The sequence below is a fragment of the Mastigoproctus giganteus genome, chromosome 2 (genome assembly GCF_048544385.1).
Source record: "Mastigoproctus giganteus isolate SK-2022 chromosome 2, ASM4854438v1, whole genome shotgun sequence".
Lineage (NCBI taxonomy): Eukaryota > Metazoa > Arthropoda > Arachnida > Uropygi > Thelyphonidae > Mastigoproctus > Mastigoproctus giganteus.
In genome coordinates this window covers 135,044,408-135,069,369 of record NC_143576.1, presented here as the reverse complement: position 1 = coordinate 135,069,369, position 24,962 = coordinate 135,044,408, and the positions used below count along the sequence as shown (strand labels likewise).

The 24,962-nt window shown below is 34.9% G+C and overlaps 1 protein-coding gene across 1 annotated transcript in view; it reads left to right on the top strand.

Annotated features, from left to right (window-relative positions):
* The window catches only part of LOC150089580 (TBC1 domain family member 19), a 456,806-nt gene that overhangs the window by 37,373 nt on the left and 394,471 nt on the right, over positions 1–24,962 (top strand). The window contains exons 5-6 of the mRNA XM_090390037.1: positions 22,613–22,687; positions 24,050–24,113. Coding sequence (XP_090246163.1) covers positions 22,613–22,687; positions 24,050–24,113 — 139 coding nt within the window. The remainder of the gene's footprint in view (positions 1–22,612; positions 22,688–24,049; positions 24,114–24,962) is intronic.

Here is a 24,962-nt window from a genome sequence, read left to right as displayed (position 1 = left end):
TTTTAACCATTGATTCCATTATTTATTTGTGGAATAGACATTAAGCTAACAGGTCTGTAATTACTCATGTCACCTTTGATCCCCCTTTATGAATTGGGGATATATTTGCACTTCTCCAATAGGGACCTCTCTTGAATCCAAGGATGCTCTCATAATTATGGCTAAGGATTTGCTTAGCTCCTTTGCTGCCTCCCTTAATATAATTGGATAGATTCCTTCCACTCCAGGTGCCTTTTTTTATATTATCCTCAACAATTTTCCCCCCACTTTCCTTTCAGTTATCACAAAGCTCCTCATTTGAGTTTGTAAACTTCTGGCATTCCCTTCCCTAAAGAATTCCTCATGTGTGAATGTAGATGCAAAATACCTATTCAAAATACTCTATTCAATTTGTCTGCAATCTGAGCAGGGTCATCAACAGTTAATCCATAGACATCAAAGTGGCCCAATGTGATTCAAACCCTTCCTTCTACTGTTAATATAACATAGAAGTATTTGCTCTTTTTCATAATTTGCCTTAGCCTGCCTAACCTCCTTTGTGACTTGATTAAGGACTAATTTATATCTACCGTAGGCTTCTGCATGCAGAATATCTGTTTGGTTTGTCAGCAACCTGAACAGGATCATCAACAGCAGGTGTGTCAAACTCATTTCTGTCACGGGCCATTTTGTGTGATGGTATGATTTTCACGGGCCGCATAAAATTTTCTTAAATATTACATATTGATTCAGGATTCAGTAGCATAATCAGGATAATTAAAACTCATGTGTAATTAACATTTAAATTTTTATTCAGATTTACAGAATACAAGTAATTTAGAATTTAGTATGTATAGTGAAGAAATGGGAGTAAAGTGGCTGTTGATGAACTGGTAACCAAAGGAGTGCAAGGCAGCCAAAGTAACACACCTCTATTAGTTACAATTTATTAAGAAACGTTTCGGAAATTGCTACGAAGACTTAGACTACATATGGATTTTGTAACAATAACAATTTCTGAAACGTTTCCTAATAAATTGTAACTAATAGAGGTGTGTTACTTTGGCTGCCTTGCACTCCTTTGGTTTTAGTATATATAATTGTTATATTATTATTTTTATTTAAAAATTAAATATTCAATATATTTATGAAAATAATTAATTTGTTTTCCCGGAAACTTGCCAGCGTTTACCCCCTACTAGTTTTTCAACATCAGAAGTCAAAGACTGGGAACATACAATTTTCAGTATGTTGGAAAGATGTTTATCTGTCAATCTTGATCTATACGCATAAGTATGTACTCCCAAAGTAGCACATAATTTGCACAGCAAACTTTTTAATTTCCGTGTATTTTTTACCTAAGTAAGAATATATTTTTGGAATTCCTACTTCTCGACATTTGTCTTTCAAAAATGAATCATTTTGGAAATCAATTAATTCCAGTTGAATCCAAGTGGGAGCTTTTTCGATTTCAAATGAAAAAGGTCCAAAAAAAAAGAAAACATATCTTCTAACTCTTTAAAATCATTAAAACATTTATCGAATTCATTTTTGATTTCCTCAATTTTGTCAACAATATTGTGAGAAAGAGCAATTTTGACTGTTTTTAACTGCTCGCAAGTAGGAAAATGGGTCAAAACATCTTTTTTTTAAATGATTTTTAAACAACGTTAGTTTTTGTTAGTTCGTTAGTTAGTTATTTGGTTTTTAGGAGCATTAGCAACTAAGGCCATATTGCTCCGGGATATGCGGTGGTCATTCCCTGACCTTTCCGCATCCTCCATATTTGGTGGTGACGGGCTGAAACCCCGGTCTAATCAAGAAGCATGTGCTACGCACTGCTGCTCCTTCCCACCTGGCTACGGAGGTGCCTGTTAGTTTTTGTACAAAACTTGCTATTGCATCGTACATGTTCGTTATTAACTTATTTTTACCTTGCAATGAAATGTTAAGATTATTGAGGTGGCTTGTAATATCAATTAAAAATGCCAAATCCTTAATCCACAAAAGATTTTTTATAACTGATACATTTTCATTTTCCATTTCAAGAAAAACTGTTATTCCTCCAAAAGCATATAAAATCTCTTTAAAACTTTGCGGCACGATAACCATCGAACTTCTGTATAATAAGGAAGATCGTCGAACTCAGATTCTAAATCTTTAAGAAGAGAAGTAAATTGCCGATGGTTGAGTGCACTTGCTCGAATAAAGTTGATTGTTTTTGTTACTGTTTTCAATACATCGTCCATTTTTAATATTTTTAAACACAGAACTTGTTGATGAATAAGGCAGTGGAAAGCCATGGTTTTCAGTTTTATCTGGGTACTCAGCTTGTAATTTTCTAATCAACTTTGACAGAAATCCTTGATTTTCACCTGTCATTGATTTAGCACCGTTGGTTGTTACAGACACAAGTCTGTCAAGTGGAAGCTTACACTTTTCTAAAATGCTCCACACAGCAGCAAAAATATCTTCACCAGTCGTAGTTCCAAAAAGAGGGATAACTTCCAACAATTCTTCGGTGATCCTCATGTTAGTATCGCAACCACGAAAAAATACAGCAACTTGAGCAACATCTCGTATATCTGTACTTTCGTCAATCGCAATTGAAAAGAACAAGACTTCTGTAGATATATCTTATAGTTGTGAACTGATGTTATCTGCCATTTTGCTAATTCTCTCTACCACTGTATTTCTTGATAATGAAATATTGTGCAATGATTGCACTTTTTCAGGACAGACGATTTCATCTGCTTTTATCATACATTCTTTAATTAACGAACCATCCGTGAACGATTTTGAATGTTTTGCTAACAAATAGCTTATTTCGTAACTTGCTCTTACTACTGATTTATTAGTTTTTATGAATTTTGTATATACTTGTTGTTGACTATGAAGTGTTTTCATCATTGTTTTTAATTTTTCTTCTCTTATTTTTCCTTTGAAGCCCGAATATTGTTCCTTATGATTAGAGTTATAATGCCGCTTAATGTTGCATTCTTTAGCAACACTAATATTTTCCTTACAAATTAAGCATGTAATTTTACTGTTCACTTCCATACAAAAATAGTTCAGCTCCCACTTTTCTTGGAATTTTCTTCCCTCGTTATCAATTTTTCTTTTCTTGAATGGTGTTGAAAGCAACATTTTCTATATAAATTCTATAGTTGAAATTAAAATTATAAAATTAAAAAAACTATTACTTAGGTATTTGTTAAATTACAGATAGTAAACATAATGCACACAACAAAACTGATCCCGACAAAGAAACTAGTACGAATGAAGTATCTTTTCGATAAAATTATAAAAAACGCTGCATTTGCAATATTGTAATATTAGTTTAAATGTAAAAGAAATTTAGATTAAGATTTCTCCATTTAAAAAATATTTAAAAAAATAAAATGTAACCCTTTTATTTTTAAAGAAATAAACTAAAAAGTTACAATGTTATTTAAAGATAATAATTTCAATTTTCATTCATTTGAAATTACTATTTATATTTTTAGTTCTTTCTAATCAAGGCTCCATCGATCCAGTCTTTTTTTTTAATTATTATCAATTAAAGTGATTATTTTTATATTTATTACAGACGTTTTTTAATCCTTATATTCTAGAATTATAAATAGGTACTTTTTAATTGTTTACTTTAACATTTTATTTTTGGACATCGCGGGCCACAAAAATTTTGTCGCAGGCAACCAGTTTGACACCCATGATCAACAGGAATACCATTCATATCTAATGGATCAGTGTGATTCATCTGTTTCCTTCTAGTGTTAACATAAGGAAAGATTTCTTTGCCAATGTTTTGCAAAAGATTTCATTTAATCTGCCGTAGCTTGCCTAATTATTTACTTCACCCTTTGTGAATTACAGAGACATTTGCACATCTCCAGTCCATAGGGCCTTCTCTGAATCAAAGGAAGCTCTTATAATTTTGGCTAATGATTTGTTTACCTCTTTTCTTGCCTCTCTTAATATAATTGGATCCATCCCACCCACCTGCAGGTGGTTTATTTATTTTTATCTTCAACAATTATTCTTCCACTTTCCTCTTAGTTATCACAATCATTTAGCTTCCTATTAGAATTTAACTAGTACTTCTGGCATCCCCTTCCCTAAAAAATTCCTCATGTGTGAATGTAGATGCAAAATCTTTACTCAGTTTGTCAGCAACCTGAATGGGATCATCAGTATGTATACCATTCATATCTGATGGACCAATGTGATTAATCTGTTTCCTTTTAATGTGAACATAAGTAAAGATATCTTTGCTAATTTTCCTTTCATTCTTTACTAGAGACTTGTTTTAATCTGCCATAGCTTGCTTAATACCTATTGTGACTTGATTGCATTCTATTACTTACTGTATGCAAATTTCTGTATTCTCTGATAATTTATAATCATGTAATGCATTTTGTTCTCTGCCACTAGTCTCGATAGTCCATCTAACTTCCATTTTGGTCTGAGCCAGTGGTTTTCAACCTTTTTTTAATAACGGCACCCCTAAGTAATTTATTTTATTTTGCGGCACCCCTACCATACTGTACGCTGTTTTATAATGAAATAAACATATAAATTTTAAAAAAATAATAAGTTTAAGTAACTTAAACCCAAATTACATGACACCCTTGGAATGTTGTTGCGGCATCTCGGTTGAAAACCACTGGTCTAAGCCTTCATTCATCAGTATTTTTTAGTTGGTATAAATGTCTATTAGCTTCTATGATTATCTCCCTGAATGCTTCCCATTTAGAATTTGCACTTGGTAACATTATTGCTTGGGTCTCATTGAACAGAATTGAAATGCTGTCTGATACCATGGTAATTACCTGTACTAAAGCAAAGTTGCTCCCCTTTAACTTTGACAGTAGTTCTATATTTAAGTAGGTCCCATCGGTACACTGTGATCACTGTCACCTAGTGCTTCTTTTATTTGCAGATTATTAATGCATGAAGAATCACTGTTGATTATCAGATCAAGATTATTGCTTTCTCTTGTTGCCTCCCTAACATGCTGGTGCTTAAAACGGTCATCCAATAAATCCACAAAATTCTTGCTAGTGTTTGAGTGACCAACCCACAATTTCCAGTCAATATCTGGAAGGTTAAAATCCCCCATTTTAAGAATTCTGATTTACTGGTCCACTTCACCTCTAACAGAATCCTACTCTCATTTTTGTTTTCCCAGCTTATGCCCCACCAATTTGATTCACTTAACACTGTTTTATGCCTTAGATTCTCTCTGCCTTTTAATCAAGAGCATAATTCCTCCTCCCCTTTTATGTCTTTCCTTTCTGCACACACATTGTACTACCACATTCAAATTTTGTATCGCTCATGGCTGAATGGCACCATGTCTTCAATATCTACAATATCTGTGTTTGATGACAGCTGACATCAAATTCATCAGATTTTTTACTGTACCTAACATTAGTTTACATGCCACCTGTTTTCACTCTTAGTAGTAAGAATATTGCTTTTTATACCTTTAATAGTGGTAACTGTCCTAAAATGTCATCAACTTTTTTCCCATGGTGCACACACTCTGGTCCTATTCTGCCTATCCTTTTTACAAAAGATATTTCTTGTTTCTCTGACAATAGAATCACTGACAATAGCTACTTCCTGTTAGGCCAGAGATCTCTGCCACGGATGATGTTGCTTGAGCACGAGCTCTAGCATTGAGCTGGTTGGGTGCTTGATGGATCCCTCTTTTGGATTTCTTTGAGGGCATCGCATCAACCCTCAGAAAACTCTCATATAAGTCCATCAGAATGTTGCAGTAGCGCTTAATCTCCTCACAATGAAAGTACACAGTGATATGGCCTTTGGGCATATCATTAGGTTTAACTCCACAAAAAAAGGTAGCCAGCAAAACAATGAATGTAACTCTGGTTTGGTGGTTCTCTCTTGAGTTGAAACATTTATACTACTTAGACTATCATCAATGCATCCATTTTCTCATCATCAAACTATGCAAATGATGCAATTTTGCAGGTAATAATGGAATTATTAGTTGTAAAATTGCATAATTTTATCCAGCTGCACTTCTTTACTTTCCACGCATAGTAGATTCAGCCAACCCACTAATTGTAGGAAGTTTTATTTTAGCCATCAGTAAAGTTTGGTTTGAGGATGCAAACTGTGCAGACTAAGAATTCTTTGCTCTTGCAAACAGATGAGCTTTTTGGAAAACTTTCCCTTTTTTTTTACTTAATTAACATATTAGATTGTGTTCAAGAAATAGTTTAATAGTCATAGCCCTGTTAGCTTATTTTTAAATGAGGTAGAGAGTGATACGATATTTGTGGATAACATAAACTTGACAGCATAATTTGCATTATTACATTTAGATGTATATTAGTTTACATCTAAATGTAATAATTAGTAATAATAATAAAAGTAGTATTCCCAAATTTAAATTTAAATGGAAATCATATGTAAGACAAGAGCAGCAAAGCAGCTGATTAATTCAGTCATATGGAGCAGAAATCCCAAAAATGTTTATGCCATTTCCAGTACAAATCAATACTTAGTATTCAGTCCCACATCGAAACGGTCATCAGAAAAGCCAGCAGTAAAAGTGTTAAGGGGCAGTCTTGTCTGAACCATATGATTGGATGCTGTGATGTGGTAACAAAGGAACTGGATGCAAAAAATAATTTTGATATCATATACTTTGGATTTCTGGAAACTTTTGATACCCTTGCACATAAAAGACTACTGTACAAATTTGAGCAGTGTGATATTAAGTGAAATTTTCTACTATGGATAAAGGGATGGTTGAGTAGGAGAAGACAGAGTTGTTACTAATCGACACTGCACCGGTGCCTCCGTAGCCAGGTGGGAAGGATCAGCAGTTCATAGCACATGCTTCTTGATTAGACCGGGGTTCGAGCCTGTCACTACCAAATACGGAGGATGTGAAAAGGTCAGGAATGACTACCGCATATCCCGGAGCAATATGGCCTTGGTTGCTAATGCTCCTAAAAACCAAATAACAGAAATAACAGATCGACACTGCTCATTGTGCACTGATGTTATTGGTGGAGTCCCCCCGAATATGTGCCGAGGTCGTTATTGTCTATCTTTATTAATAATATTGATATAAGTATATCAGGCTTAGTGACTAAGCTTGTAGATGATACAAAAGTTGGCTAGGTATTTATGACAATAATCAACCTAAGATACTACAACAAGATCCAAAAAAATTAGGCATATGGCTGAGAAATACCAGTTGAAATTTAACATTGACTAATTTAATATTAACTTCAAGATGTAATTACCATTAAGCTTAAAGGGAAGGGCTTTTGCTTTCATAAAAGGTCTTAGACAGTTTTTAAAATGTATGCAGTGGGACCTACTGATGATGTTACCATCAGTTGTTCAAATTGTAAATGGGAAGCATTCGAGGACTTAATCATAGAAGCTACTAGGCTTTTCATACCAACTAAGAAATACTCTTCAAGGTAGCCTAAATGGATGTCAGATGAATTGATGAGTTTCACGGCAGAGAAGAAAACTGCATGGGATGGATATAAATTATCAGGCGACACAGAAGCCTATGGTAGATATTAACTAGTCTGTGATCAAGTCACAAAGGAAGTTAGGCAAGCAAAAGGCAGATTATGAGGAATCTTTAGCAATGGATGCAAAGAAAAACAGCAAAGACATCTTTACTTATGTAAACATTAGAAGGAAGGGGATGAATCAAATTGGTCCCCTTGGTATCAATGATTCAAATGTTGATGATCCTGTTCAAGTTGTTGAAAAACTGAATAAGTGTTTTACAGGTACATTCACACTTGAGGAATACTTTAATGAAGTGGATGCCAGAAGTTTATCAAATTCTAACAGAGAGCTAAATGATTTTGTAATAACTGAGAAGAAAGTGGAAGATAAATTGTAGAAGTTAAACATAAGAAAGGCACCTGGGGTGGATGGGATCAATCAAATTATATTAAGAGAGGCTGCAAAGGAAATAAACAAACCATTAGCTATAATTATGAGAGCATCGTTGGATTCAGGGGGCATGTCCCCACAGACTGGAGGTTAGCATTAGTAAAGGTATATGATGCAAGAAAGCAAACTTACACAGCATCAACCAAAAAAAAAAAAAAAAAATCCCATTTCATTCAAATGTTCACTCCAAAGTTTATCCACTTCTTCCTTAAATTTATTTAAGCTATCAACTTCCATAACGACAGATGGAAGTTTGTTTCAGCAGTCAACCTGCTGACTAAAGGCAAATTTCTGCACATCTATTCAACAACTGTCGTTCCTCAATTAGAATTTGTCCCCTCAGGTGTGTAATGTGAGCAACGGGAAGAATACCATCAGCATTGAGCTAGCTGAACCCATTCAAGCTCTTATACACCTTAATTAGATCACCTCGCAGGTGTGTAGTGTTCAGATGCTGCAATTTTCAGAACTTAAGCCTTCCTTGGTAAGAGCAACCCTTTGTTCTCCTCATCAACCTCGTTGCTTTTCTCTGTACTCGTTCCAGCAGCACTACATTCTTCCTAAAATGAGCCCTTCAAACCTGTATGTAATACTCAAAGGGTAGCCTGGCCATTGCCTTATACAAAGGTATAATCACCTCGATATGACCACCGCATATCCCGGAGCAATATGGCCTTAGTTGCTAATGCTCCTAAAAACCAAATAACAAACAACAAACACAGCATCTGGATGCTAGGCATCTACGAGGTGATCTGATTGTGCTGTTTAAGGCTATGAATGGTTTGAGCAAGTTCAGTGCTGATGGGACTCTTCCTCTTGCTCAGCACACATGAGAGGGCACAAATTCAAATTGAGGGAGGGCAGTTGCAGAATATATGTGCCTGCTGAAGTTTGCCTTTAGGTAGCAGGTGTTTGATTGCTAGAACAAACTTCCATCTGCTGTTGTGGAAGTTGATAGCTTAAATAAATTCAAGGAAGAACTAAACAAACTATTGGAGGGAATGATTTGGTGAATTGGGAGCGTCTTTTTTGTTTGTTTGGTAGATGCTGTATAAGCTTGTTTTCTTTGAGGGAGGGCAGTTGCAGAATATACGTGCCTGCTGAAGTTTGCCTTTAGGTAGCAGGTGTTTGATTGCTAGAACAAACTTCCATCTGCTGTTGTGGAAGTTGATAGCTTAAATAAATTCAAGGAAGAACTAAACAAACTATTGGAGGGAATGATTTGGTGAATTGGGAGCGTCTTTTTTGTTTGTTTGGTAGATGCTGTATAAGCTTGTTTTCTTGCCTCATTTGCCTCTGCTAATGCTAATGCAAGTACTGCATATGAGTAGCAGTAATCCCAAATTTATGTACTAACTGGGGTACTACACTCAGAATTGGAATGATGAAATATGAAATTGGAATGATGAAATAATAAAGGAATGATGAAAATCTGCTGGAATGGGTGCAGAGATGGGCAACAAGATTGGTGAAGGGAACAAAAGTGTAGTCTTTATAAGAAAGAATTCCATTCTGAAAATCGCAGGATCTTGAGATTAAGCACCTTCAAGATGTGATTGTGGTGCTTCTGACTTTGAGTGGTAAGGAAGCTCACTACTGATGGCATTCTTTCTCTTGCTTAGACTGCAGATATGGGGGGGAGCTGTAAATGAAAATTAAGATTGCAGGATAGAGGTGCAGAAGTTTGCCTTAATCTGTTGGTAGTTGATTGTCGGAACTTGCTTCCATCTGTTATTTTGGAAATGGGTAGTTTTAATAACTTCAAGGAAGACTAGAAGAAAAATTGTAGAGGATGGACACTTGATGTGTGAAGTGTTTTTTTTTTTTTTTTTTTTTTTTTTAACTAATGCTCTATAAGCTTTCTTTGTTGCATCGTTTTTCACTACTAAGATGTTGTGTACTGGAATAAATTGTCTGTGTAAGTTGAGGGTGACAATTTGAATAATTTCAATGGTCAGCTGGATAGTTACATGCACGAGTAGGGAATGCATAATTTATTATTTTTTTTTTATCTGCTTTTTTTAAGTTTTTTTTTTGGTTGGTGCAGCAGAATTCTGTGCATCTTCTTGCTCTATTTTGCTTATACTAATAATAGCCCCCTCCAAATTCCCAGTGTCAATCACATTATTGTCTTTGTCAGGTCATTTAAGCACTGCAGATTTCACTTCTAAATTACTACATTTTGCTTACCAGCCCAAGGAATTTAAGATGGTCATTTTGAAAAAAATGAGGGATAAATTTCCTTAAACTATGAAACTCAAATGATTTTAAAAAATGTATCAAACAAAAACGCATTAAGCAATTTTCAGTGTGTGCCGTAAACAAGTTATAATAAATCTATAAACAGTTTGCGGTTGATAGCCAATTAAAAGGATTTGAAATTAAAAATATTGAAAAAAATTTATTAATGAAAGATAACATCATTAGAGATGAAAAAAAAAAAAACTTTATTGTTTATTTAGGTATTTCAATAATGAAATCCGGTGAAGTAGTCTCCTCTTTTTCTTGGCATACAAGTCTTTGTATCATCAAAATCCATCTTGTAAAATTTGCCGTATCTTGATATATGTGTATCGTAAATTTATTTGTGTTAATCATGTGTTCTGGTTAATTTTTCTGTTGTCAAAAATATAACGGAATTCAACATCCGGATCTACATTCATAATCCCCTCGTAGGCCATGTCAACTCCCCCCCCCCATGAAAAACTCTCCAATTCATATGTTGAAAATTCTTTTGGTGCCACTATAGTGTTATCCACTTCAGAATTGTTTTCCTCTTCTTCATATGCAGTTTGCTTGTCAATTTCAAGGAGAGTTGCATCATCTAAGTCATTTGCATGTGAGTCAATGCAGTCACATACATTGTCAGTGTCGAAAAGTTTCAAATCCCAAGTCTCTTCCGATCTTCACAATGTCTTTGGCAATTTTCTGAATTCGTGATTCAAACCAGTGAAATAATTTGTCAAATGGGGCAAAACATGCTGCCGAACAGAACGCATGTTGTTGGTAGTAATTGCTGGCCAAGATGTAAATATATTTTCAATTGTATTTAAAGGGGTAAAAAATAAATTGTGAGATGAAAAGCTATCATGTTGTCTTGTCAGGATGGAATTACGAATACTGAACACTGTTGCACAGTGCCGGTGACAGCCTGAGGGGAGCTATTGGCACATGTGCATGTGAGACAATAGAGTTGGCATTGCAGGCATATATGTTCTCGTTCCTAAGCTACAACAATGCAGCATATATATAGAGTATGTGTCTAGGCTATTGAATGAGTTTTAACATGTACTGTAAATTTTTGACTTAAACTTAATTGAAAACCTTTGCCATTACTTCACAAAAGCATTTAACATTATTAAATTTAAAAACATTACAAACTACTACCTAGTTATAAACATCATGTCGGTAGACTAACCTCCTTTACATTCTGGCTTGTACATATTGTATAGTTTCATAGACCCCTTGACTCTGTCGTGTCTCACAGCGTGGAAAGCTTGTGCCCATGCATTGTCTATTGATGGGGGTATTATGTTTCTCGTCTTGTCATCGTTTTCATATATTCTTATATTTTTATTATTTATTATCTCATTCTTTATCTTATTTTGATTTCTTTAACATTGCCACTATTGACTTAAACACATGAGGCAACTGTCCAGTCATCCATCCAGGGGCCATCTGTGGTACGGGCTTGCAACCCCCGGACTGCCCGAGAACTACTTTATTCACCTCCACTTCAATTACTTTCAGCCGTTCTTTTTACTACATTTTATTTCTTGTGAGCAATTAGGCTGGCCGAAAGCAATATCGAGATACTATTTCTCTACTATCATTACTTGCTTCTTCTATTACAAAGTTTGATGTCTTTTCCACACTACTTTTTTAGTTTTTGTTTCTCTCTCTGCTGGCCTTTTTCCTCATCTGTTTAATTGCTCACTTCCCCGTCATATGGGTACAGAATCGGATTACGATTCCCCCTACACGGGGCTACTTCAGCTGACATATATATACACCACAAGTGAACACTTAGCTGAGGGCTGATGACCCTCCTATGTGTGTGTGTCCTGTGGCACAATTTTAACGATTAGAAACCTTTTAATTGACTGTCCAGATTTTAGCAATATCCGTTTTACCGCTTTTAACCATCTGACTGAGCCGTATACACTCAGTCAGATTTTATCTGACAATGACAATGTGTCTGCTGTTTTTAGCTTTTTTAAATCAATAAAGGTTTTTACTCGTATTTAAAATTTTTACGTTATTGTTATGTCTTTTATTATATATATCTGGACATGGTGGCCTAACTACTTAGGTCACTGAGAGAATAAATTTTTATATATTACCTGGTTTTGGCGCATTATAGCCTTAGATGCTAATGCGCCAATAAATTCTAAATCAAATCAAAAATCAAGAACACTTAGCTCTCCTTCAATCACCGTTAACAACGTCTTTCAGTCCTACAGACAGTAAGTTCTCTTGTTTTTGCCCCATCTCTTAGATATTTTCGAGTTTAAATTTTATACTTTTCTTTCCACAGGTTTTTATTTATCATTATTATTTATTTTATAGTTTATTTATTATTTTATTCTTCCTTCTGGTCTCTGTCGGGTCGGCTATGATGTATAGGTATACCATTTACGTGTACATTATAACAGAAACAGAGACCTGAATTATTGTTGTGGTTCCTATGATTTTTGCTGCCGACCCTGTTGAAGAAGTAGTTAAAGTCCTAGGACCCACAGCTTTTGGTTCAATTATTAATAATTGATTACAATTATTATGCCCTTATTAACTGCATTTTATATTTATTTCAGGTAAATTGATTTTTTACTTACAGATTCTCTCTATCCTTCCATGGTTACTGCACCTTATAGCTCAACTCCCCTACCATATACACAAATATACTGATTTTTACCTTTTTGTCTATTATTCATTATGGTTGCTGGTCCTTTCTGCATCTACCGTAGTTCCCGGATCCATAACCTGGTCTTATATAAATTTTGCTTAAACTCTTATAGCCCATTCCTGTTTGATAAGACTTTCATAATTTCATTGCATCTTTATCTTTATATATATACACACAGTCAGACCTCTCTTTAACAAACTTACATATAGTGAAATTTTCTATGTAGTGAACTTCTTTGATTTCCCCTTGGCCATTACATTGAAAATAGTTTCCGTATAATGAAAAAAATTTCCATATAATGAATTGATTTCGAGAGAACTGGGTACACGTTGTTCACACCTCTGGCCTTCAGGCAATAAAGTTGATGCTGTATAAAGCACGAATTAAGAGCTAAATGGATTAAACATTAATCTGGGAGCCGTGCGCTCCATGTGAGTTAAAAGGATTAAGCATTAATCCCTTTAGCTTTTAATAGTTAAAGGCTTTAATTCACACAAATTAAGAGATAAAACATTTTACAATTTAATGGTGCATGTAAAACCCTGCAGGAGTAAACTGGCCAACCACGGCGTGGGATAGAAAAAGATGAAAATTTGGGAGAGGCCCAGTCTTTGCCAATGACTAAAAAGAAGCCATTTGCAAAGATTACAGAATATATCCCTGATGCGGGCATTGGCTCTGGTCAGCCTATTTTTTACCGTAAGCATTCTATTAGAGAATTAGGAGAGAGTGATTTTCCTCTATCTCGGAAATTCATCTGTTGCTTTGAAGAAATGAGTCATCCACACTTTCACTAAATTTCACCTGTCTCTGTTTACATGATAGCTACAAGTGGTCCCTAATTTCAGCTTTGTTTTAACTGCTGTGCAAGTAACCTTACAGTGTCTAAGAGGAAATCCTTGGGTGTAGTGTGAAAAAGTGGAAGGGCTTAATAGTAGATCCAGTGTTAAAAAAAAAAATTGCTTTAAAATTTGCTGTTCCGTGCCAGTAGTGTGTCAACCATTCTGAAAAACCTTGTTTCGATTCTCAAACTGTTTGAGGAAATGCGACCCAGTTGGAAGCGTACGAAATTATGCCTTTGGGAAAACATAGATGAAGCAGTTTTTAAGTGGATGAAGTTGATTCGAGACCAAAACATGCTGATATCAGAGCTATTAATAAAATAAAAGGTTATGGAATACGCATGTCTTCTGGGGCGCAGAACATTCCAAACCAGTTCTGGTTGGCTGCACAGATTTAAAGAGCGTCATGGCTTACTCGAAAAAATTATTTTTGATGAAAGTGGAATTACAATTGAAGAAGACCCTTTGGAAAGAAACAGTTTTGAAAAAAATTATGGTGGACTACAAGTCCAAAGACATATTCAATGTTGATGAAATGTGTCTATTTTTTAAATGTTTGCCGAACAAGGCACTCACTTTTAAAGGTGAGAAATGTTTAGATGATAAAAATAGTAAGGTGAGAATTACACTCTTGGTTGCAAAAATGCCTAGTAATGAAAAACCAAAGCTTTTGGTAACAGACAAAAGTAAATAACCCTGATGTTTCAAAGGAATAAAGTCTTTAGAGTTGGACTACAACAAAAAACCTTGAATGACAAGTGAAATTTTTGAGCAGTGGACAGTATGCTACTGCAACAGTATCTAGAAAGGTTAGGCAGATGGGCTGAGAAGTGGCAACTAAAGTTTAACATTGACAAATGCAAAGTACTGCATATGGGTAGCAGTAACCCATGAGAAACATAGCAACTGTGTGGGACTACACTCAGGGAGGTGGAGAATGAAAAAGACCTGGGGGTAATTATGCAGTCAGATATGAAGATCTCTGACTGCATAAGCAATGATCAGGCCACAGCTTGAGTTTGCGTACAGGTCTGGAAGCCTCATTTTAGGAAGGATGTAGAGTTTATAGAATGAGTACAGAGGGCAACAAGATTGGTCAGAGGAACAAAGGGGGTGCTCTTACCAAGAGAGGCTTAAGTGCTGCAAGTTGCAGCATCTGGAGACTAGACACCCGCGAGGTGATCTGATTGAGGTATAAGGCCTTGAATGGTTTAAGCAGGGTCCATGCTGATGGGATACTTTCGATTGCTTAGATTGAGAACCTGAGTGGACATAGATTCAAATTGAAGAAAGACAGTTATAGAATAGATGTGTGGAAGTTTGCCTTTAGCCAGTGGTGTGACTCCTGCTGGAACAGACTTCCATCTGTTGTGGAAGTTGATAGCTTAAATAAATTTAAGACTGAACTAGACAACAATTTGGAACAAATGGGTGAAATGGGCAGGTTTTTTTTTGTTTTTTGGCTGATGCTGTATAAGCTTTTTCTTGCATCCAACTAATGCTAAATTTTGATTGAAAGATGATGAAAGAAAACCAAAAAAATCGTTTAGATTGTGGACAACTGCCCTGCCCATCTTCACTCGGTAATTTTGAAACTTACTAGTGTGAAGCTTGTTTTCTTTCTTCTGAATAATTTGTCTTAACTGCAGCCAATGAACTAAGGCATTATCAAGAATTTAAAAATGCACTACCAAAAGTGCATACTTAAAAAAAAAATTATATTGAGAATTGAAACCAACCAACCTATAGATTCTGTTATGGATGTCCATATCAGATTTGGCAAAAGTGTGGAGTCAAGATGTGATGGAAACAATGATTAAGAATTGTTTCGCAAAAGCAGGATTTGCTAAAATGCTAATTAACACAGAGATGAGAGGGATGAACTACTAGAAGACATTGAGCAATCTTGGGAAGAGTTCCAAGTCAGGTTTGATCAGTGGAGAAATTGTTCTTGACGAATTTTTAGGAGTTGATAATCATGTCATAGTAGCTGAATATCTGAGTGACTCCAACATTTTGGAGCGTATTTAAAGGACTAGTGACAATATCGTTGATGAGTTGGATCAAACTGAGGGCAATTAGTTATTGCCCTTATTTTCATAGGTTATTCAAATTTTAATCCTTCCAAACATGATATGTTGGCAGCATTTGAAACTTTGCATCGAGGCCTTCAGTGGGAAGAAAATTTAACAGAAAATATATTTGAATGTTTAAATAAATGTGAACATTTTTATGAACGGTGTACAGTAGAATCCAGTGTACAACAAAAAATAAATAAATATTTTATGACATAATTCTTAAAAGTGTACTAATAATTTGTGGGCATCATGTAAGTTGTCATTTCTTAATGTGTATGTATTCATAAATTGTTTTAAAATGTTAGCAAATTTATTCATTCCCACTTTCCCATCTTTTACTACATTTCTGAATTTACAGTATTTTTCATTGTTGAAAAGTTGTATTTCTTTATAACAAAATTACTGTATAACGAATTTTTTCAACGGAACGATCAATTTCGTTATATAGAGGTCTGACTGTATATGTATATGGACTGTATATGCGTAAGTATCAATTTCGTTATATAGAGGTCAGACTGTATATGCATATGTACATACTACAGGTAAGGAAAATACAGGAGAATTAGGAATACCTAATTAGAAAATGTGAATACCTAATTAGAAAATGTGAATTGGAATATCATCGGTTTGGCTGAAACAAGAAGAAGAAATGAATCACTTATAAGTTTATCAAGTGGAAATCTGCTGTACACCAATGGAAACAGTGAAAGGAGTGAAGGTGGAATTGGGTTTCTGGTCCATAAAGATTTTAAAAACAACATTTTGGAATTCAAAAGTACATCACCAAGAGTGTCAAGACTAATACTCAAGATTTCTAAGAGATACAAGCTAAAGATTATAATGATTTATGCACCAACATCGAGCCATGATGATGAAGAGGTTGAAGAAATGTACACTGAAATTGAGAGTCTTCTAGATGAGCAGAAAACCCACTACACTATTATTATGGGAGACTTCAATGCTAAGGTTGGAAAAAGGCAAAACAGCGCAGAAAGAGGAACTATAGGAAATTTTGGAATTGGTGAAAGAAATAAAAGAGGTGAAAGACTTGTGGAATTTGCAGAATCTCAAGGAATGTCAGTAATGAACACTTTTTTCAAGAAAAGGGTGAACAGAAAGTGGACATGGAAGAGTCCAAATGGATTAACAACTAATGAAATCGACTTCATCCTCACTAACAGAAGATATATTGTGAATGATGTTACCGTCCTGAATAAGGTAAATGTTGGAAGTGATCACAGAATGGTAAGATGTACACTTGATATAGATGTAGGAAAGGAAAGGAAAAAACTGACTCGAGTAAATAATACAAAGGTCTTTGAAATAACAGAGGAGGAGAAAGAGCAGTATGTACTGGAACTTAAGAACAAGTTTGAGCTTCTGCAGACTGCTCAGGACCAAGATATCGACAAGGAATATTACAACTTTCTGAAAGTGATAAAGCCCAAGAAACCTATAGGGAAACAGAAATCCAAAGAAGAAAAAATTAGTCAAGAAACACTTGTCATGATGAACCAAAGACGACAAATGAAGAGCAAGAAAAACACTGACAGGGAGAAAATTGAGTATACTGAGTTATGCAAAGCCATTAGAAAGAGACTCAGAGAGGACATAAGAAGATTTAACACAAGAAAAGTAGAACAAGCATTAAGGGAAAACAAAGGATTTAAATCAGCAGCCATGAGCAGTAATACAGAAAGACAAATGATACTGAAACTGAAGAATAGCGATGGTGTACTTATAAACAGCAGAGAAGGCATAATTCAAATAGCAGAAGACTACTATAGAGAATTATACAAGGAGCGAGGGAATGATACCAACAGTGGGGAAGATGGATTGCAAAGTAGCAACACATACGACATACCCGATATTCTTCCTGATGAGGTAGAACATGCATTGAAGAAAATGAAGAATCGGAAAGCCCCGGGGGAAGATGAAGTTACTGTAGAGTTGTTAAAATTGGGAGGAAGAGACGTAACACAAAAACTGGCAAGGCTCTTCACAAAGTGCATTAGAAAAGGTGTGATGCCTAAGCAGTGGAATAATGCAATCATAGTTTTGCTGCATAAAAAAGGAGATAAATCAGAAATTGGAAATTATAGACCAATTAGCTTGTTATCCCATATCTACAAGTTGTTCACAAGGGTCTTTACTAACAGATTAGAAAGAATACTTGATGAGAATCAACCGAAAGAGCAAGCTGGCTTTAGGACAGGATTCTCAACTATGGATCACCTTCACGTAATATCACAGCTAATGGAGAAAGCAAATGAATATAAAACACCATTATGCCTGGCATTTGTGGATTATGAAAAGGCATTTGACTCCATACAGCATAAAGCAATGTTTCGGGCACCGGAAAGACAAGGCATAGATACCCCATATATTATGATTTTGAAGAAAATATATGAGAGTGCTACATCCTTTATTAGACTAGACAAAGACAGTAGCAAATTTAAAATCGAGAAAGGAGTTCGACAAGGAGACACAATATCTCCGAAGCTGTTTACTGCTGCCCTTGAGGAAGCTTTCAGAAGATTAGACTGGTCGCAGAAAGGAGTCAATGTGAACGGAGAGTACCTAAACCATTTACGATTTGCAGATGACATTGTGGTCATAAGCCACGATCCCAAAGAATTAGAGGAAAATCTTAATCAGTTATGCACAGTTAGTAAGGATTTTGGACTAAAGATGAATATGGCTAAAACAAAAGTAATGATGAACAAGTATGCCACGGAAAGGGAAATAATGATTGAAGGAGCAGTAATTGAAAAGGTGGAGTCATATACTTATCTGGGACAAGTTATTAGCTGTAATAATGATAAATGGCTGGAAGTCAAGAGAAGAATAAATTTTGGATGGATAGCATTCAGGAAATATAGTCACATACTGAAGAGCAATATCCCAGTTTGTCTGAAACGTAAAATAATGAATCAATGTATACTCCCCACCATGACTTATGGAAGTGAAACTTGGGCACTCACCAAAAGAATGGAAGAGAAGCTAAGAACTACACAGCGAAGAATGGAACGAATTATATTGGGAATCAGACTGTTAGATAAGAAGAGAAACACATGGATTAGGCAGCAAACTCAAGTAAAGGACATTCTTATCAAAGCTAAAGAACTAAAATGGTCTTGGGCAGGACACATAGCTCGAAGACATGATGACAGATGGACTAAGAAAATAACAGAATGGTACCCAAGAGGAGCTAGAAGAAATCCTGGAAGACAAAGGCGGAGATGGATAGATGAAATTCATGAGTTTTTGAGTAGTAAATGGATGGCCAGTGCTCAAAACAGAAGGAACTGGAAAGTTGCTGGAGAGGCCTTCATCCTGCAGTGGATTGAAAATGGCTGATGATGATGATGAATTCTCCTGTATTTTCCTTACCTGTGCTGTCTGCCCGATCCACATGAATATATCACTGGTGTCCTGCACTATCAATCCTGTAATGCTATCTGGTTTTCAAGTGATGATCATTTTGACCAAAAGTTCCCAACTTTTATAAGCCCATGGTCAACACTGTTGACCATGGGCTTATAAAAGTTGTAAGGTCACTGTACTGGTCAACACTGTTATCTTATGACATACTGGTGTGTTAATTAATGAGTACATAAGTCTGTTTTGAAAAGTCACAAATTAGGTAAGCAAAACTGAGCTATTTACTAAAAACAGAAAAACATATTTATTAATTAAGAAAATACAATTTATAAATGGGGTTTTTTATATTTTCACACAATGGGGTTATTTATATTTTCAAATGTGGTTATTTATATTTTCAAATGTGGTTTAAACATTTTCCTCTTTACTTGAATTTTTTTGTTTCTATTTTGAATCTGTTACGCTTTTACTAGCAAATGGATATCTGGATTGATTAGTGTCAATTTCAGTCAAAGATCTGATTCAGTATTCATCGAAGCGCTGTATTTATTTTTCATTGCAGCTATTACTGAAAATCCAGCTTCACACAAATAAGTCAAATTAAATGGCATTAAAACTTTCAATGCCTGCTCAAAAAGTAGGGGATATTCTTGGCAGATAGATAGCCAAAATTTTGTTCAATTTGAACTCTTAAATTTCAACATTAAGCCTGAAGGAAGATTGACTGTATAAAATAAGAAGAAAAAAGAGGGGAAGTAAAGAGACAAAGTTCTATGAACTAAGAAGTACATGAAAGAAAAGAGGTATATTTTCCAAGAAGAAAGACTGAAATACTCATAGATACAAACTATGAAAAATAAAAAGAAGTTTTGGCTTTAGTAAGATATTAAAATTTAAAAAGTTTATTCTCCCATGAGGGGAAATTGCAGGTAGTTTCATTCACATCCGGGCGCTTCTGTAGCGAGGTGGGCAGGAGCAGCAGTGCGTAGCACACGCTTCTTGATTAGACCGGGGTTCGAGTCCGTGACCACCAAATATGGAGGATGTGGAAAGGTCAGGGAATGACCACCGAATATCCCCGGAGCACTATGGCCTTAGTTGCTAATGCTCCTAAAAACCAAACAACAAACAAGAATTATGTCGTAAAATATTTGGTTATTTTCAATTAACTGTACCTGATCCCTGTAGAAGCAGTCTCCTCTGTCAACAAGCACAGACCAGGCTGAAAAAAATTCTACCTCTTGAGCCTTGCACAATCTCTCTCTAGGGCTGAATTGATCGACATGGCTCTCATCATATACTCCCTCCTATCGTGTCTGGGCAGAATTGCAGTCACTAATACTGATAATATTAAAGTGATACTCTTTTCAAGAAAGAATTAAATGCTTACTCATATATACAAACAAATTATTTGATCAACTAGTATGTTATATATAAGTTATATATATAATTAAGGATACTTAACATATGAAATTGGAAACAATAGATTTTATTGAAACTTATATCAATTACAAGATCAGTATCTACACTGGGTTGTTTGCTGGTGATGTCTAGGGATTCTTACTAAATCCTGTCTTCAAACCAAATTGTGCTATGACTGAAAGTGGAATAATTTTACCAAAAAGATAGTTAATTTCATGATTTGCATACTAAACATAATTTTTGTACATTAATTACATAATTTTTATTTAAGTTAACTTAATTTTTATTATATACAGTGGATTCCGGTTATTTGGGCCACCGGTTAATTGGGAGAGCCGTTTATTTGGGGCAAATCTTAAAAAACAGAAAACAATCGAGAAAATAGCCAGGGTTTACTTTTCTTAATTGGCACAGCATGCCGTTTAATCGGGGCAGGAGATTACCCTAAGATTGTCTCCGACGGTACCACGTGGTTTGGTCGAAATTCTGGAGGTCACAACCATAAAACAATAAAAACAATTAGTAGTCACCTGTTTATTGGGCTTTTCTGTTAGTGAAATCTATCATAAATGGACAGTAAACTCGATCTTACTTAATTTGCGATAATACTGACAGCTGGAATTCTGTGGGTTATTATGATGAAATGTGTTTACACTTCCATGAATCAATCATATAAAAAAATTAATTTTCAGATCTTCTCTTCATTCCTATTTTTAAAGCTTTGTAACTCGTTACTCCGTTCTTACTTGCGCGTTACTTGCACAATAAGTTCTCACTTATTGTGTTACTTGCAGTTTGTGTGTGCCGTGTTCTTTGTTATTGATTGCTTATCTTTTTACTGTTTTAAATTTTAACTCCCCCACCCACAAATGTCATGTCAACTAGTTCGTATGTACATAATACAGTACATACTAATTATTCAGATTAAACAATAAAAACAATTAGCAGTCACCTGTTTATTGGGCTTTTCTGTTAGTGAAATCTATCTAATAAACGGACAGTAAACCGATCTTACTGAATTTTGATAATACTGACAGCTGGAATTCTGTGGGTTATTATAATGAAATGTGTTTACACTTCCATGAAATCTTCAATCATATAAAAAAATTAATTTTCAGATCTCTTCATTCCTATTTTTAAAGCTTTGTAACTTGTTACTCCGTTCTTACTTGCGCGTTACTTGCAAATAAGTTCTCACTTATTGTGTTGCTTGCAATTTGTGTGTGCCGTGTTCTTTGTTATTGATTGCTTATCTTTTTACTGTTTTAAATTTTAACCCCCCCCCACAAATGTAAGTGAACAGAAATGTCAACTAGTTCGTATGTACATATTATAGTACGTATTAATTATACCGACTATCACGTATATTCTTTCGATTTTCACGTATCATTTAATTTTTTAATTGGGTAAGGTAATAAAGGGTAAATTTGTGCTTAATATATCTTTGCTTTTATAGCCTGTGGATAATATTCCTCCTATTTTCGCTAATTAGAATCACTGTTTAATAGAATTAAAATTCAATTCACAAACGTGATCACAATGACCGGCGCTTACTGCACTTCATATAGTGAACGGTACTTTACTATGTTGAGTTCGTCGTAACATGATTTGATTGTACAGTGAACCAATTGTAAAAAGGGGGGGGATACATTGTATTTTTAACTATTTATGTGAAACTTCGGATAATTGGGGCAGCCGCTTAATCGGGCCAAAATGCACTAGTCCCGATGTGTCCCAAATAACCGTAATGGACTGTATTATATTAAATTATATTATATGATTTTTATGTATATAATATATTTTATATATTATTAATATTATATAATTCTATTCCTCATGTGTGAATGTAGTATTCGAGTTAACTTTATAATCCATAATACCACTTTATGAAGTTAACTTCATAAAAAAAACAAAAAACATTTTCAGTTTGCTGATTTTGAGATTATAATGTAAAGTCAGATGTAGTAGGTCAGTAGTAATATTTGGACTTATTTCAAAATGTATTAAAAAGTGATTTTATTGCTTTTTTTAACAAGGTTAATTGGGAAAGGCGGATTGTTAAAAGCCTCAACAGTATATGCAGTGAATTGGGAATACCTCTCTCTCGCAAAGTATGTCATTTTGATCAGTTTGTTATTTTAGTTGTAAATAAGTTTCTGCCATTCATATTTTATTTTATTTTTATATGTTTCTTAATAGTTTGCTTTGTAATAGTTTGCTATGTAAGAAACTTAGATGTGTCTACAGATTCTCCACATCTGTAAATTATCTGGAATTCCTAATTGCATGTATTAGACAACCAGTGGGAAAATGTTCATGTTGGTTAACAGTTATAGAAATTATGATAAAATTAAGGTAGTGTCCTTAATTATCCTTTTGATATTTTTCTCTATGAGAAGATTGAAAGACAGCAGCAGCATTTTCTGCCTCTGAAGCTAGAAACAGGTTGCATAAGATAAGTCAATCACATAGTCTGAGTAGTGGCTTCTAAAAATTCCAGAAAGGGATTGGCATCCGTTGCTTTTGAAGCTAGTGGAAGACTTTAGCTATGCAAGTAGGCTTCAAAGGTCTGTAGAAACAGACCTTTGAAGCCTGGTTATTTTAAGTAACCTGACAGATGATTATCCGTTAGGTTACTTTGCCGACCGGGCTAGCCAGGTGGGTAAAGTGTATGCCTGACAACTCAAAGGTTGTGGTTTCGAATCCTGCCTTGGGCTTATCAGAGTAAAATGCAAAAACTTTGAGAGGTGCATTATGGCCACAGAAGCCGATGCGCCAACAACTAACAAAAAAAAAAAAAGTTAGGTTACTTAAATTATCATAATGAAAAGTTTTAAATTACTGCAAATTGACTGACTGAAAAAAATTGGTACTTTTCTTTGTACATAAATATAAAATTGAAATGCTTTGCTTTTCATTTATGAATATACAAATGGGAAGTAATGGTGAACCATACACAGAATTCTTGATATATGTCAAGTTTATAAAAATTAAGATAAATGTGTTTCCTTGATAGTTGATTGGATATGAACTGGATATGAAAAGTATTATGCAATGAAATGATAGACCAAGTGGTATAGTTGTCATGCCAAAATGCAGCAGTGGTGTGCAGTACCTTGCAGTTATTGCTGTTAAACTTCTTTGCTAATTACCAATCCATCTTCTTAGTTTATCTAGTTTGTCTTGAAGTAGCATACCCTGATTACTGTCATTAACCATTCAGCCCATTTTTGTATTGTCAGCAACCGTAGACATTAAACTTGAAACACCATCAGTATCATTAATAAATGTTAAAAACAGTAAGGCTCTGTGGTACTCCACTCATGAAATGCAGTGTGATTAAGAATGAGTAATGTCTTTGACATATATTTGTTATTGCTGAATTGACAGACTGTTTCACATTTTTTTAAAAAAATTCTCTTTAACAGAGTCTCTGCCTTTAATCAAAATGATTTTCATAAACTTTTTTTCAGAGGCCAGTTTCTGAGCAGAAGGAATTTGAAGCAAAATGGTCAGAACTAGGGACAGAAGATATGGGTGAGTAAATTAATATGTTTGTTAGAAACAGCCATGGTTTGTTTTTGGTCTACCTGTTTCGCAAGTGTGCGAGTGATTGATTGCTGGAACAAACTTTCCTCTGTTGTTGTGGAAGTTTATAGCTTAAATAAATTCAAGGAAAAACTTGACAAAGTTTTGAAGCAAAAGAATAGGTGAATGGGAAGTTTTTTTTGGTTGATGCTCTGCCACTACTAATGCTAACAAACATCATATAACAATGTGATTAGTATGGTACAAATAACAGTATACAAGCATCATGCATATAGGATTGATGTAGCCTATATATGGTTTGGAGCGTGAGTACAGTAACATGCGGGCGCCTCCGTAGCCAGGTGGGAAGGAGCAGCAGTGCGTAGCACATGCTTCTTGATTAGACCGGGGTTCGAGCCCATCACCACCAAATACGGAGGATGCGGAAAGGTCAGGGAATGACCACCACATATCCCGGAGCAATATGGCCTTAGTTGCTAATGCTCCTAAAATCCAAATAACAAACAAACAGTAGCATGCAGTCTTTAATGGACCGGGCTTCAAGCCCATGACTGCTAAATACAGTGTACGTTTGTATTGATAATTTATTGTAAACTCCACTGACCTGGTGGTTGTGCTGGAGTATAAATAAGAACTTTTTTTTTTTTTTTTTTTATTATTATTGACTTGTCCTGACAAAGCAGGAGGAGAGAAAAATACAAACATTTTAATATAGTAAAATGAATAGAAGAATTGATGAATTCTTACAAATTTAGTAAATCTATTTGCAATTATCCAGTATTTCCCAGTCAGTGATTCAAGAATTCATAAGGGTTTATGGAAAAATTCCTTTGTTCT